Below are 15,181 nucleotides of genomic sequence, written 5' to 3'. Positions count from 1 at the left end.
GCAGGCGTTCCTCCGGAAAACTCCGGATATCTGCTTGCGGCTTCTAAAGGTCTGCACCAAGTACGCCCGCCTCCGCATGGGCGGGTGTGGACCCGAATTGCAGCTAAACGTACCATACGGACCTGCGACCAGCCTTACCTCGCCACGCGTGCGGACATCAGCGAAACCCAGCCAAGCAGAGCGCGGCGGCGGATGATGATGATGATGATGAAGATTCATAAAGCAATGGCATGTGCGCACACACTAGGCGAAAACGGCTGCCGCGAAGGGGCGTACCGAATAGGCTTCTTTAAGAGGGATGAGTGCAAGGATCCCATATGCATGACACGCTAGGAGGTGGCCGACACATACATATACGGTACTGAAAAGGAACGCAAGGGAGGCCCTCCTTAATGACGCTCGGTTGCCACGTGCACATATGTTACTTACAAGAGCCGTCCGTAAGTGAACTGTTAGCGTCTCGGCAGCTTCACAGCCGATGGTGTGGTTTACAGTGTTTAGGACCACGCCAGTCCTTTCACGACTACCGCGTCCCGGTCCAAGAGCACCAACCGGCCCCCTCGCCTCAAGCCGTTGCAAAAACACCCGTTTGTGGAGGGCGCGGTGGGTGCACTCGGCTGTCTAGTTGGCTGTGCTTTCTCATCCGCGCCATACACCACATCACCGCCGCAACACCCAACAGGCCTCGTTCTACCCAGGAAGCACGGACTGCCCTGCTGAATGAAAAGATTCCCTGACATCACACCATACACAAGCGCCACCAGACGGCTGCCTACGCAGCAATGGACGCCGCGGACGGGCAAGCGCAGAGTGCAACACACGCAACCAATGCGCATACGCATGCATTTGGCCGGAGCTTTGGAAGTCAAGGTGAAAACACCGAAGGAAAGGCCTCTGTAACGCGTTCACCCTGCGTCGCGGCCCATCCCGCCTTCCCACGGCACCATCAGCAGCAACTCCGGCCCCAGCAGGCCCTACAGTGTAGGCCTTGTGGGCCTATGTCCGGCTCACCTAGAGGACGTATCCCCCACTCCCTCTAGGCCCTCCAAGCCATAGCATTCGCACGGCGAAGTTGCCGACCGTCGCCAGCCAGCTGGGATGCCATCGGGCGCCCCGAGCCATACCGCAGGCCCTCCAAGCTCCCACGCGGCTTTGGGTCAGCTGTTGATCTTTACAAATGGGCACGGAGCAACTAACCCGCACGAAGTTTTCCGCAGACCAGGGCTTCGCACTACACTCCTGATCGACAGCTCCATAGCCACCACACAACTAGACAGTTTGCAATGCATACGATGCCCTTCAACAGGGAAGGCAGGAAGGAACGCAGCCCAAAAGTTTGTACGGGTGCCGTACCTATCACGTGGGGGAGATACGAGCGATGTTCCCCTAAAACATATACACTGCTCCATCACCCAAGACCCCCACGGCCACAACATAGCCCACAACGCCACACGCCGCCCCCGCCTGCACGCAGCCGCAACCTCAGAATCCTCCAGCCATGGAGCCGTTCGAATCCTGCGGCACCAACCCAAGTTGTGCCTTGAACCGCGCCTCCAATTTGAGGTACTCCTGCTCAGCCTTCTCGTCGAACTCGGCCAGGTGCTGCCCCTTTCTGTCCTTGCGGTCGGCGGTGGAAGGCGGCAGTCCCACGGCCGCGGCGGCGGCGGCATCCTTGGCCGCCGCCTCGCGCGCCGCCGCCTCCGCCAGAGCAGCTGCCTCCGCCTCCTTCTTGCGCTCCTGTATGCATGCGGATGAAGTCCAAAATGCAAAATATAATTACCTAGGTTCAAAGCACGAACTGCTGGTGGGTGGGTGAGAGGGTCGGCTCCATGGCGCGGGTTTAGTGGGTTGTAACCATTTTCCAGAGACGGCAAGACGCGACCGCGTCAGCAGCACATGGAAGATTCGGCCTTGAGACGCGCAACTCAGCATGCGCGCACGGAAACACACATACACACACATGCACAACCGAGCCTACTTCGGCTTCCTTGCGCGCTGCCGCGCGTGTGGGCTGCCTGGCCCCGACGTCCGCCAGCCGCAGCTGCTGGCGCTCCAGCCACGTGCCCATCAGCTTTTTCTCGTTGTGCACAGGTCTCCGTAGGTTACGGGGCAGCTCCATGATGCGGAGGACGCCTATTCCAGGACGGCAGAATGGGGGTAACGGGATTCGGTGGGATAAGATACCCATAGGAAGCGATGATTCAGGACAAGATACCCAAAACAGCATGAAGTCGGGGACCGACAGACAGACCAGTGCCAATGAATGAGGTAGAGCCTTGTGGTACTAGACCGAATTTCACATACTCATGCAAGCTCATGACCGTTGGGGATGCATGCGCATCCGCATGTCCCCATCCCGGTCCCCGGTCCCGCCGGTCCCCACCCACCTGTCGCATCGCCGACGGCCAGCAGCTGCTGGGCCGCCTGCTGCGCCGCCGACGCCGCTGCCGGCATGGGGTTGAAGGCGAGCGACATGATGGGTGTGGCCGCCAGTGTGACGCGGATGGAGGGTTCGTGGGAACGGTCCAGGAGGTCCCACACCTCCAGACTGCCTGACTGGTCGGCCAGGTAGAGAACGGCGGGACGTGTGGGGCTCCAGCAGGCTGCGAGGGGCGGAGAATGGATACGTGCGCTGAGCTCATGTAATAGTACGTACTGCTGGTTTGTGTTGGGTTTAGCTTTTAGCGTTCGGGGGCTCTAATATGCAGATATCGAAATCGCACCGCACCTGCTGTGTAGTAGTCCTGTGCGTATCCGGATTGGAACAGCGGTGTGGATGAGCCCTCCTGCCACAACTGCCATTGCCAGTCCCCGCACGTGAGCACGATGTCCTCGAAGAAGGGCGACCGCTCCAGGGCGATGACAGGACCCACGTGGGCCTATTGGGGCCGAGGATTAAGGTGGGGGCGCGGTAAGCGGGAGGGGAAGACAGACAGCGATCCATATGGATCAAGATGATGGCGAGCAATGAAACTGGATAAAAAGGGCAGGGAGGGACAGGGAGCGTGGTTAGGGAGGGGAGGGAGCGTGCAGGTGCGTTTGGCATAGACCGACGGACGTGAGGGGACGGCAGGAACGTGGATTGCAAAATCGCTGTGGTGGGCATGCGTGTTCTTGGTGCGCAGCTGCAGTTTTTTGGACGGGGATCTTTGCCATGCAGGGCTTCTTGCACGGAAATAGGAAACAGGTATAAGAAACAGGTATGAATGATGAACGGGGTTAGGACACAAAGAAGCAGCAAACCAGAAGAGCTATGAGGTTGCACGGAATGTACGCCGACACCAGCAGGCGCCAGAACGCATCATCTTGCTCCAAGGCCACAATCCGTGAGCAGGCGGTATACGCTTGCAAAGTTGCTGTACAGTGGACTGTACGGTGTGGGTTGCTTACCTGCAGGCAGCTCTTGGCATAGTCGGGGTTTTCCTCTCCTTCAGGCTTGATAAAGTCCGCATACACCAGCTCTCCGTCAAAGGAGCCCGCGAAGAACATACCCTGCTCCAGACGCCGGAAGTCAAACGCCAAGCGCGTGCCGCCCAGGTCCATGCCTGTGGATGCAGGCGGACAAACACTCACAGTCGTCACACTGGACGGCGATCATCTGTTGATTTGAGCTTTCTCCGTCGGCATGGCATCTTAAATGCTTTCCTCTCAACACACTCTCCTTAACACACAAAAACGTTAACCAAAAAAGTTAACCACCCTGTAACAAAAAAAACAAAAAAAACGCGCACATATGCGCATTTTGATCACGGCAAATCGCCTCTTCTTCTACCACGCAAAGCGACGCAGTCCTCGTCCTTGCTTGCCTGCCATGAGAAGAACGCAACCGCACAAAAGCGCATAGCCATGGCGAACGCCGACACCCGCAACTGCAGCCGGCACCACCGCACCCCATTCATCCCAACCCGCCCCGCTCATCTCGTCGAACCCCCTCCAGGCTCACCGATGAGGCTGATGAGGTGCACGCTGTGTATGGGCTTCCATACCAGGTCTAACAGGTCATCCGCCTTCTTGCCCTTCTTCAACAGCTTCTCCACGCGCACGTCCCAAAACAGCACCTGCACGAGACCAGGACCGGCCGAGTGACGGTGCGTAACCGTGGGGCCGGAGGGCAGGGTCACGTCAGTTACGAAGGCAAAGATCCGGCAAGGCCGGAACGGCGGAGCGGCGGATGGAACAGGATACGCGCGCATTCGTCGGTACAGCAAAAGAATGCGCCGGGCGGCGCAGCCCAGGACTGTGCTGCAGGAGAGAGGTCTCACACAAAGTGGGGTCCCAAGAGTCGAGGCATGCGACTGATAGGCTGCAGTGCTATGAACCCAACAACAAACTGCGGCATCTTGAATTGAATTGTTACAGAGTGGGAGGCTTCTGGGCCATGCGGCATCTATTCAGGGGTGAACACCTTGGGGGAAACGGACTGAGTCGCATGCCCGCCCCCTCATTGCCGGGCTCCGCCCAGCCCGCCAGTCTTGTCCCTCGGAAGTGGGGTCCAAGGTTACTTGCAGGCGGGTGTGGCTTTGGCTGAAGTATAGGTTTGTTTCGTACCTTGCCGTCCGCCGCGATGGTGGCGAAGAAGTTGCACTCCTTGGATCCTTCCCCAAGCTTGGTCACCTTGCCACGGTGGCTGATCTCCACCCCGGGCAGCCACTGCAGGTCGGTGACCACCTGGGGTGGAGGGAGATCGAACCAGACCAGACGGGCCAAGCAGGGGAGAGGAGAGGGGAAAGGGTAAAAAGGAAAGTCGGCCTGCAGCGGGGACGGGAAAGGGAAAACCAAGCCATGGCGCGCTGCCGCCCTGCGCCGTACAATGTACCTGGTGATGGCTAAACTGCGTGTCCGTCATGAAGCGGTGCTTCACCACGGGGATGTGTGCATCGCCATCGGCCGCCGATCCAGCCCCCGCATCTCCGGCTCCGCTGCTGCCAACGCCGCCGGCAGCGCCGGCTCCGCCGCCGCCAACGGCGGCCGTAGCCGCCGCCGAGGGCGGCGGTGTCAGATCTGTTGCTGCCTTGGGCGCCCCATCCGCGCCGCCTTTGATTGCGCCGCCAGTGGTGGCAGCGGCTCCGCCAGCCGTTTTCCGGCCCAGTCGATCCACTTCCGTGCTGAGGTCCCACATCACCACCTGGCCGTTGTAGCAGCCGCCAGTGAGCAGATCCGGCTGCAACGGATTGAACTGGAAGGCGAAGACCTCCCAGGGGCTCTGCAGCACGAGCTCCGGATGGATGGGGTCTCGAAAGTTCCACAGCAGGATGTGCGCGGGGGCGGTGCGGCCCATGCGCGACACTCGCTCCGCGTGTGACTGCGCCTCCGTGCAGGCTACTGCTACCACACCCTTGCGGTGGGGCAGCCACTGGATGGCGGACACCACCTGCGTGTGTGGCGCGGCGCAGAGCGGGGTACAGGAGTACGGGCTCGTGGAACGACATGAGGTGAAAGCGGTTTGAGATAGGGGCAGTGATGTGGGACGGGACGAAGGGCCACGAAGGGAACTAAATGGTGCGGGGTAAACGCCGGGGTGGGCGGGGAGGACGGAAGAAGGTCATTAAAGTACCAGGACAGGGACTAAGGAAAGCAGCAGCGTGTGCACTGCCACACGGGAGATGTTGGGGGGAAGGACGAACCACGAACGGGTGAAGCTGCTGCCAGGGCAAGAGTGTACCAGACGTAGAACTGACAGATGTATGAGGGCGGGACTGCGCACAGGCATGCCTGCAGCTGGCGGACGGGGAAAAGGCAGGACGTGTCCCAAATACCTTATTCTTGGAGTATGTCAGGTGCGTGAAGGACTGTGCTTCGGAGACCAGGGTCTCCTTGCGGCTGCCGCCGCCGCCACCATCAGCCTCGTCATTCAGCGCGGCCAGATCGTCCCGGAAGATGTTGGTGATCTCGTTCTGCACCAGGGCTACCTCACATCTACGAGACGGTGATGACGTGGGGTTGGATTGGGTTCATGGCGAGAGGTTAAAAGGGCGTTCACGTGCAAGTACTTGGCCTGGAGCGCGGGGTATGCGGGTGGGTTCCGGCCATCGGTGTAGCCAGGGGCTCTATGGACGCCCCTTGACACGCCACTTAGTAATACAGCCCAACGCTATATCTGGTGGATGGAAATTGAGATTATAACTTGCTAACATTCTGATAAAAAAAGCCAGATTTCTTCATTTCGCGAGGGAAATTGTTGTTGAAAATGCGGTACGTACCCAAAGGCCAAGGATCCACTTCTCAGCAGCCGCGCTCCGTGGTGGGGGCCCCCCACGCCCTTCCCCCACGCACCAGTTCAAATCTAGTTCCCGAGGTCCCAGAACCCACTCACTGGTCTCGCACGCGCTCCAAAAAGTCCGCCACGCTTCCCGGAGAGCCCCGCGGCCGCTGCAACGTCTCCCGCTTGCCCTTCTCATCCATGTCCAGCGCCTGCGTCTGCGTAGCGGCGGGGCGTGGCGGGATGGCCCCACGGGACTGTGTGCTGGCGTCACGCAACGGCGCTACTGCCTGCACGCCCACGTCCTGCTCCATACGCCGCATGTCAAAGTTGGGGTCCTGTAAGGCCGTGGGGAGGGGGGTGCTCTAGCCAGTCAGGCGTGTGTAGGTCCATGTGGTGGCCCCGTGATTATAGAGCATGTGTAGGAGGTTTTAATCTGTCCTGCAGGGAGCCTGCCCGGCACGAGGCGGATATTGGGATGAAGGTCTTTGAACTGGAAGAAAACAGCTTCAGAAGGATGGGGCGGGACTCCAAGAGAGCGTCCCTGATGATGGCAAAGTTATTAATGACTTTGCCGTTTCTGGCAGTTTCGTAATCTGACCATGTTGATCGACAAGGGCGAAGATGACTCGGGACTCAGGACGGGCTCCAAATCAGGTAAAGGCCTTGTTTGGGCTTGTGGCTTCCCCCGTTTCAGCTCCCTCCCTCCGCCCCCTTTCCTCTTCCACCACGTGTGCAATGCATTGCGGCTTCATGCTTCTTCTGTGTTCCATCCCCAGGCAAAGCAAGCGTCAGGCAATGCTACCTCCCTTAGTCGCCATCACTCCTTTCCTCTCCCTCGTCTCCCCGTCCACCATATACGTAACCACGGACGCATGTATTCGCGCGTGTGTGCATATACTGCATGTTGCCCTTCTCCTTCCTGTCCGCTTGTCGTCGTCACGCGGCTGATAGTACTACTGATCGCCGCCTGACGGTGATGCAAACGTAGCCACTACGAAGCGCTGGCATTCAGGCCATTCCTTCCCTATACCGCCGGGGCACCCTTGCATTCCCCTTTACCTTGAACGGTCTGCACTCCATCTGGCTGCTGTTCCACAACTCATGCGCGTCCTTGTCCGCCAGCTTGATACCGCTCTGGTGGAACTCCCGCCGCTTCCGCTGGACCACCAGCCGAATGGGTTCACGACGTGGCCGCACCGAAGCCTCCTCAATGTCCAACTGCGCGGGCAAAGCAGCAAGCGGTTGGATAAAACTTGTTACAATGGGTCCACCATGTGTTGAAACGGAAAGGGAACATGGTATTTACACCAAAATGTATAAAGCGAGTGCAGCCAAGTAAGCAGGTGGACACACAAGCCAGCGGCCTCAAAAGGGGTATAAACAGGAAAGGGACGCAAAAACACCGAGGCGGTGTTTACCCCTCGCCTAATTCTCAGCCCACCGGACACAATACTGAACCCACCTCGCTCCCCATGCTCTGCCAGGGATTGACCTTCCTTGCACGCTTCGATCGCGGCTTTGCACGCTCCGCCGCCGCGTGCGCTGCCTCCAGCTCCAACAGCTTGGAACGCCGCTCCGCCTCCTCAACGACCGCCCGCCACGTTTCACCCGCCTCCTTCGCGAGCGCGATCTCGAAGTTGTTACCGTCGCCGTACAGATCATCCTCGATAATGCGGATCAGGAGCGGGTCATAGTCTGCAGGCAGTTGGCGGTTGGCAGTGTTTTGCAAGTTTTTTGGTCCGCAAGCCAAGACCTCCGCCGTAGGGCCTGTAGCTGGCGAGGTGACCGCCTGCTCGGGGCTGTAAGGCGAGTGCGCCTTCCTGTCCCTTACCTAGCACCTGCCCTTGGCTGGCAGCACACGTACACACACATACAGACGACACCCACTTGCCATCTATTTATCCTGTCTGAGGGCGGGAGGGCGCTATTGCAAATCCTCCTTCCCCAGCGAGGGTCCCTCTGCCTTCAATCGTGGACATACCGCTTCTGCCCCACCATACTGGTTACATAGTTACCGCGGGCAACAAAAATGCTAAGGCCGCGAGCGCAAATGCATGTAACTGTCCTTCCCCGTTGCTGGTGATCCTCACGGAGGGGGCAGTAGGACGGTGTCGCTGCTCGTCCGCATGCGAGCACCTGACCTGACCTGAGGACGGTCCGCCCATCGACTTTGGGTCGTGCCATATGTTCGTTGCCTCTGTACACCAAACTAACCTCTACCTCCTTATGACCTTCGTTTGGGTCATGTTTGGATCCGCGATATCTACCAGATTATGCCGTTGCATTCCCTCGCATGCGACCCGCACCCTGTCCACCATAGGTTCGCTGTGCGGGCCTAGCTTGCGGTGCCGTTCGCCTGTAGCGCCGTTCCTCTCTTCCCCCTGTTTCCCGTAGCTCCCTACCTACCTGCAGCCTGAATTCGAGCTTTGAGTGCGTGGAAGTCGCTAATGGCGCCACGGAACTGGATATCGCCTAGCAGCACTTCCTTCGTCACTTCCCCCATGATGTGGCCAGGGCCCAGGCCACTCAACCCCACCAGCTCGATAGTGGTGCCTGCGCAGCACGGTAGGGACATAGGGCAGAATGCAGTGATACCGTACTGACGTGACAGAGTTGTGTCCCGTTCGCTGGCCATGAATCTTTCATGTCATGAAAAATAAAACAATGTAGAGCGAGATAGAGAGAATAGCAGAAGGCAGGGCATGTTGTAAACATGCTGAGACACAGGCGATGCGGCGGACTGGATGTCGCTCCCAAAAGCCTGTGGCTCAGCCCCTTTGCTGCCACGCGCATTTTTTGTGCTTCTCCCACGCGTCAGGTTAAGAGCTGTGTGTTGTCTTGCTCCTGGGCTTGGCCCACTGAGAGCGTTCACAATCCCCGGAGTTGAACCCGTAGTGACAATGTCACCTTGTCAGGGAACCCTGCAGCAATTACGGTACTATACGTGATATACCTGTCAGGAAGAGAGACTCAACGCCATGCAGCGGGATGGGCTTGCCCTCCTCATTCCGCGCAAACGCCTCCGGAAGAGGGGGCAGGTCCTTCACTGGGACATAGTCTTCGGGCAAAGGTTCGAGCTCAACCGGTGGTGGAGGTGGAGCGGGTACTGCGGCTTCATCTGTGACGCCGTCTGCAGCTGCCCCCTCGGCTGAAGCCTCCAAGGGCTGCCCTTCTGCTCCGTCTGCTCCAGGTGATCCGTCGCCAGCTGCGGGGTCTGCTTCCCCTTCCGCGCCCGTGCCAGCAGCATCACCCCCGCCGTCGGCTTCGGCATTTCCTGTGCCAGACTCCGCATCTGCTGCCGGCGCTGCTCCATCGACCGCTGCTACTTCAGTCGCAGCAGCACCGGACTGGTCCTCAGCCGCTGCAACGGTTGCCTCCTGTGCTACAGGGACCTCCCCCTCTTCGGCCTGCGGATGTAGTAATTGCGGATGTCAAACATTCCGACACGACTGGGGATACTTGGCGCCCTCACAACCATGTGGAAAGCGATTCCGCTGGGCTGGGGACGCGCCGCAGCCTGCCTCTGTTCCAGGCGATCAAATAATAGGCACAACTAACGTTGCGATTTACCGGAGGAGGCCCTGCTGATGCTTCGTCTCCCATAAGCCAGCGCTCCCTTGGCCTTCAAGGTTGTCGGTGCAAAAGCCAAGGTGGGATTCCCATCCTAATTATGAAGTTGGGAGATCTTCACATGCTACAGGGAAATCGTCCGCGCTAAGACTGGGGCGAAATGCGTAAGGATGGTCGACTGCGCGTAACCAGGATGTGGTCAAAGATGCGTTGTGAAATTCAGAATAACAAAGCGAAGGTCAGAGCCTGGCCCCGTATCGCCTAGAGTGTTGACCAAACGTTTCTTCTAAGTAAGTACGACGCTTGCACTTGAATTCCGCCACGGACAGGTGCTGAGTGCATTAGCATGCCGACATCATATCAATTTGAAGAAAGGTTATGTATTCCACTAATGTAACTACTTAGCAGTCCAGCAAGTTAACGCGCACGCCCCCGCGAGAAGCGGATAGGATTGGTACTTTGCAAACCTAAACGAGATCGTGCATTCCGGGCCCCTTCCTTACATTTCTTCCTTATCTGTCTTCATGAACAGATAGTTTGCCTCTTGACGCCGGTCTCGAAAGGTCCTCCTTGACCAAGTTCCTGAATGGGTGAAAGTTCAGGACCTAGCTCGTTTACAATTCTGGCCACGGGGCAAATAGAGTGTGCGCAGGTGGGATCGTTTGCTAGGTAAATGTTGTTTTGGAGGGGCCTCGGTGGCTGACACGTAGAGGTGCTGCCACAGATACCGAACTGCACGAACGCATACCTGAAGTTTCAGTTCGTCGCCGGTGAGGACTGGCAACTCCTGGACGGCCTAGAGGAGGGCATCACACAGGCAGCACGCGTACCCGAAGGTGCGAACACCCCGCCCGTGCCCTGACAACCCCGCCCGTGCCCCCTGCCTTACACAACACGTGTGAAGACGCTCTGAAGTAGGAACCTGAACGTCTAGCAAGGATGCTGGAACGTATACCGGACCCATCACAACCACAAATCGCCCGCTTTGGCCGTTAGTCTCCTTTTATCGCTTGCTTTGTCTGAAGTGCGAGGTAGGACGGTGCTTGTAGGCGATCTTGCAGCCCTAGAGCCCTCGGCTCGTAATGGGCGTTTTGCAGATACAAGGAACGCACCCCACGACCATGTAACTCACACGCACCAATGTATCTCCACCACCCACAGCTCCCGGGTCTCCCAGAGCTGTAGTCTGTACTGGCTATCCATGAAATTTCTAAATCCAGTCCTGGAAGACTTTTTGCCGTCCCGGACACGTAGCCTGGTGCTAGTGCCCTCTACTAAATGCCCTCCATCCTGCCATCCGCGATAGGGCGTGACGGCGTGCTGGTGTGGAACTTCCCCATCGACATCACCTACAAGACCACCAACGCCTTTGGATGGCCGCAACTTGTCGTGGCTGTCTATGGACTCGACATGTTTGGGCGGGACGTCATTAAAGGATACGGCTGCATGCACCTACCCATGTCGGCTGGCAGGTAGGGGTTGGCACTGCGGATGACCGTGGAACGATGATGCAAGGGGCATGGCAAGCAATTTGCAGGCACCGCTGCGTGGATCACAGAGCACGACCGCGCCTGGCCCTCTACGCTTAGCTTCCTGCGAAGACTGCACTTGCTCTGCACACAGACCGTGTCGGCATACCCTCAATGAGCCTTCGCGTCCCTCCACCTCGTGCCAATGCCCCACGCAGGTACGAACTGACCCTCCGGCTCTTCAGGCCGCGGTCTGCTTCTGCCTTGCAGTCCCTGACGTCGTGGCTGTCAGGCATGCCGGCGGAGTTTTCAGACCCTAAATTTCCTAGCTACGGCGAGGGCAGAGAGGGTGAGATCGAGTAAAGTTACCCAAATTGAGAAGGAACCAGGGCATTGGACCAGCAGAGCTCCCGGGAACACATGACACGATGGCCATGCATCCTGAAGGTCCGGCGAGTGAAATACACGGTCGGCATCGCCGCGGGAGTTGTTGCAGCCTTCCCGCTCCTTCCTAAGTACATGCCATCATGAATATCGATAGGCCAACGTTACATTACGCCCCTGATTCCACCCGACAGCCTCATGGCTGTTGTAAAAGGTGCTAACTCTTAAGAGTGACTCACAAGTAACACCGCGCATTGTGCCCCCTCAACAGTAACGCGCGTACAGTCCGGCGGCCACGTCAAGGTGCAAATCAACCTCCTGACCAAGGTGAGTTAGGCACCTTGGCGCTACGTGAGATTCAAGTGTCGCCATCTACAGGGTTCAGCATGTGCCTGAGTACCTGCTTGCGCACACTCCATAATACTCCTTAGGTGTTGCTGGCCACTCCTAAGTGCCCCATCAAGATGTCGCATACGTCCTCGCCTTTCCCATCGGATGGTTGTACTGCAGGACATGGACGTCTTCGGCTATGTGGATGGAAGCGGGCGAGACCCAGCCGTGGCGTCTGTTACCCAGATGTGATTGTGCCGTCCAACAGAACCAGCTCCGATGGGGACAGATGCAGTGCTCTCCGCTACCTTCCGACCAGAAGGCGTGCTGGGAGCGGCTACTCAGCTGTTTGGTTTTCAGGCTGTTTGCCAGTATGAAGCGTGTCCGGTTCCGCCTGGCACAAGTTCATCATCCTATACCGTGGCTCCAGGGTTGTGCAGAAGTTATGCCTGTATTTAAAAGCAGCATGTCGTGCACGCTCATCGTGCTCTCAAGTTCGGCAGTAGTATGCTGTTGGCGACGTATCATATACTGTGACACGGGGTGCAATGCTCGTGAAGCGCCCCTGGATAGCTTTGCACTATACTATTCTGTCGTTCCGGATGGCTTTTGGTATAAAATCCATCCAAGTCCTCTGTACCTGCCCATGCGCCAGCCCAAGGCCTGCCAATGCCTCATCGTGTATCCATTGTATCCATTGTATCCATGCGGTATGCGCGCCGCTTCGCCGCCTCCGAACGGCACTGCACGTCAGAATGAGCTAATGCTGGTGGCTGGGGTCACCGCAGCCCGATCCACAACAGCTTGTCCCGCAGCCATTATGGTGATGTTGCCCATTGCCGACGTCGTGGCTGTGGCCGTGCCCTACCTGGCCCTGGGCCCTCATGCCCAAGGCATGGTTAATGCAATGCGCCAGGTAGTGCGCTTTCTGCTGGCCATCCAATTGTTGCCAGTCGGTTGCAACCAGCGTTACGAGGTGCCATCCATGCACCTGCAGCAAGAGCCATGAAAGTCGGGGGCCCGGGGCGGGCCATTTAAGCTCTCTGTTACCGTTGCGTTACAGGAGCGTGGTGAACCTGACCTCAGCCCGGAGCTAGGGATTGACAAGGATGCAGGTTTACACCGCTGACAGCACGCGTGCTGGGAATCATGTTGACACCGGCGCTGGCAGCTTCGTAACCCAACGCCTCCTGTGAGGTGTTTAGACGCCATGAGGCTGAAGGACGTAGAGATTTGGTGGGCCCTGGTCCTTTTCGTAATCCATCCAATGTAAACCAGTTAAAGTAACCGCTGTGGGTCCTGCTGCTGCCCACCTGCAGCACGCTGCGCATCGCCCGCTTCAGTGCATACGATTTTGCATCTGATACCAACGTGTGCGAAGGGCGGTGTAGCTCCATGTCCACAGCAACCTGCGTTCGCGGCGTCACCCGCACATTACACAAGTCCTGTTTGCGCGCGCCATAAGGCTCGCTGCCCGCAGGGGCAGTTACGAGGCACGCTCCAATTTCAGGGCGAGCATCGCCGTGTCGGCGCAGAAGAGTCAGCTCCCCCGCTCACGCAAAAGCGAAGGCCTAACCCATCCTCAACAGTCCTAGCTACCGGCGCATTTGCAGCCCTCAATGGGAGATGCAAGTACGTAAAGGCTTTCCCGCATTTCCATGCATCGTGTAGAGAGAACAGCATGAAAGGAGGGAAACGAGCCGCCCACAACGCCTATCACCCTGAATTTCTGCATCCCTCCCTGCGCACTCACCTTCACTCCGTCTAGGTAAAGCCCCACCTCCACCTCGGCGAGTCCATCCCCCACCACGCAGTGTCGGCCAGGCTGCAGCCCCATCTCCTGAGCAGTAAATAACAATTGCGGCCACTTGGGGTACTCGAGCGCATGACAGGGCAGTCAATACCAGCGTACTGCAGCTGTACCGCACACGGTGCTGCAGGGAACATCAACTACCCTGAGCAGATGGTATTTCTCCTGATCCCCAATCCAAGGTTCAGCACGTCTGAGTGACAAGCATAGGCCCCATGTGTTGTGTGCGCCGTAACTGCCATACCATCCCTGCTCCGGCACTGGTTAAATCCCTCTTCCAACCAAACTACCTTAATTCGTAGCTCAATTCTTTATAAGATCTACCTGACGTCATTTTTACATGATCTTAAAGGAGGCGCACCTGGAGAATGTTGAAAACTTCATCCATTTCAGCTGCAGTATGTGCCACGTCCCCCTTAGTGTGCCCGTTTAATCCTGCAGCATCTGAATCAGCCTGCGGGAGCCATGGTGGCATACTAGTCATGACTCGTACACGTGGCGAATTCCGGGCCGAGCAGGCATGGCAAGGGCGCTAATCCCCGTTCCAAATATGCCAAGGGAACTGTAAACATTTCGCACAGGCCTGGACTTGCGCCATGCCGCACCTTGGTTTCGTGTTTGCTGCTGCTGGTGCATGCCACCCGAGGTAATTGACCTGCCTCAGCAGCAAACCCGGATGGTCCCTGAGGCAGGCAGTAAGATAGTGTCACCCAAGGAGTTGAGAGAGAGAGAGAGACTTCAAGGAATTGACAGAGGAGTCATACACAATCGCTGTGTTCCTTTTGAATTTGACCGCCTTCCGGTGTGTAACCTTCGCCAGAGGGCGTGTCTGTTTAGGTACCAGCGCCCACAACCATAGTATTACACGGTGCCCGCATATATTTCATGAATGACTATTTCTTGCGTGGAGTAGGCCACGCTGCCGCTACGACGGCCAAAGTCGGCGAGTTTTGGCCGGCAGTTGGCACGGTGCTGCGTTGCACCTGGTTACATAGGGCCCCAGGTGTGAACGCTTGGAGGGAGCAACCCTGTCCGCGCACCTGCGTCGGCCGCCATGCCTCACGCGTGTCATCCAGCCACAGGGAAGGTTTCTCAGCCTCGGGGCTTGCCGCACTTGCCAGGGCGCGGTAAGGGACCAAGGGCCCAACGGCAACGCCTGACGTGGATGGCAGAACATGCATCTCAGAGGCCATCAGCCTGCCGCATGAAGCTAAACATGCTAATGGACGACCAGTGCGCCCCTGAAGATAACACAAGAAACCACAAAGGTGCCCTATAACCGCAACCATTTCTCTAGGGTGAGAGTAGCGGATATATTGCAAAAGCGAGAAATAAGCCTCAAAGTATACGAAATGTCCACTTGCGGCATCGTCAAGGAATCGCCAAATTAAGTGGCACTGTACGTTTAAACGGAAA

The 15,181-nt window shown here is 57.7% G+C and overlaps 3 protein-coding genes across 3 annotated transcripts; 1 reads left to right on the top strand and 2 right to left on the bottom strand.

Annotated features, from left to right (window-relative positions):
* Positions 1-412: 412 nt before the first annotated feature.
* VOLCADRAFT_105684 (uncharacterized protein) lies at positions 413-9,805 on the bottom strand (the record flags this gene model as incomplete). Its single annotated transcript, XM_002952742.1, has 16 exons — positions 413-772; positions 1,529-1,737; positions 1,979-2,133; positions 2,388-2,603; positions 2,729-2,879; positions 3,391-3,545; positions 3,944-4,058; positions 4,549-4,668; positions 4,817-5,371; positions 5,757-5,916; positions 6,314-6,537; positions 7,262-7,420; positions 7,665-7,897; positions 8,609-8,755; positions 9,156-9,609; positions 9,761-9,805. 16 exons carry the CDS (start codon positions 9,803-9,805, stop codon positions 691-693), a joined length of 3,180 nt encoding a protein of 1,059 aa, XP_002952788.1. The 3' UTR covers positions 413-690.
* A 384-nt stretch (positions 9,806-10,189) lies between these two features.
* VOLCADRAFT_105683 (uncharacterized protein) lies at positions 10,190-12,663 on the top strand. Its single transcript, XM_002952812.1, has 6 exons — positions 10,190-10,424; positions 10,497-10,608; positions 11,079-11,244; positions 11,460-11,590; positions 11,897-11,952; positions 12,136-12,663. The coding sequence occupies exons 1-6, from the start codon at positions 10,359-10,361 to the stop codon at positions 12,205-12,207; spliced, it is 603 nt and encodes a 200-aa protein (XP_002952858.1). The 5' UTR covers positions 10,190-10,358; the 3' UTR covers positions 12,208-12,663.
* Positions 12,664-13,037: 374 nt separating this feature from the next.
* VOLCADRAFT_93521 (uncharacterized protein) lies at positions 13,038-14,946 on the bottom strand (the record flags this gene model as incomplete). The annotated part of the gene is made up of 6 exons (XM_002952741.1): positions 13,038-13,145; positions 13,269-13,364; positions 13,709-13,795; positions 14,127-14,219; positions 14,371-14,448; positions 14,806-14,946. 6 exons carry the CDS (start codon positions 14,944-14,946, stop codon positions 13,038-13,040), a joined length of 603 nt encoding a protein of 200 aa, XP_002952787.1.
* Between the last annotated feature and the right edge of the window lie 235 nt (positions 14,947-15,181).

Source organism: Volvox carteri (genome assembly GCF_000143455.1).
Source record: "Volvox carteri f. nagariensis unplaced genomic scaffold VOLCAscaffold_32, whole genome shotgun sequence".
NCBI lineage: Eukaryota > Viridiplantae > Chlorophyta > Chlorophyceae > Chlamydomonadales > Volvocaceae > Volvox > Volvox carteri.
The sequence above is the reverse complement of the archived record's forward strand: the minus strand, read 5'-3'. Positions and strand labels throughout refer to the sequence as shown.

Bases quoted from the DNA above. Each gene is read 5' to 3' on its own strand.
- VOLCADRAFT_105683 (XM_002952812.1), top strand. From the start codon at position 10,359: ATGGGTGAAAGTTCAGGACCTAGCTCGTTTACAATTCTGGCCACGGGG. The intron at 11,245-11,459 runs GTAGGGGTTGGC...TGCCCCACGCAG, and splicing joins CTACCCATGTCGGCTGGCAG to GTACGAACTGACCCTCCGGC. The intron at 11,591-11,896 runs GTGAGATCGAGT...CCCCCTCAACAG, and splicing joins CTACGGCGAGGGCAGAGAGG to TAACGCGCGTACAGTCCGGC.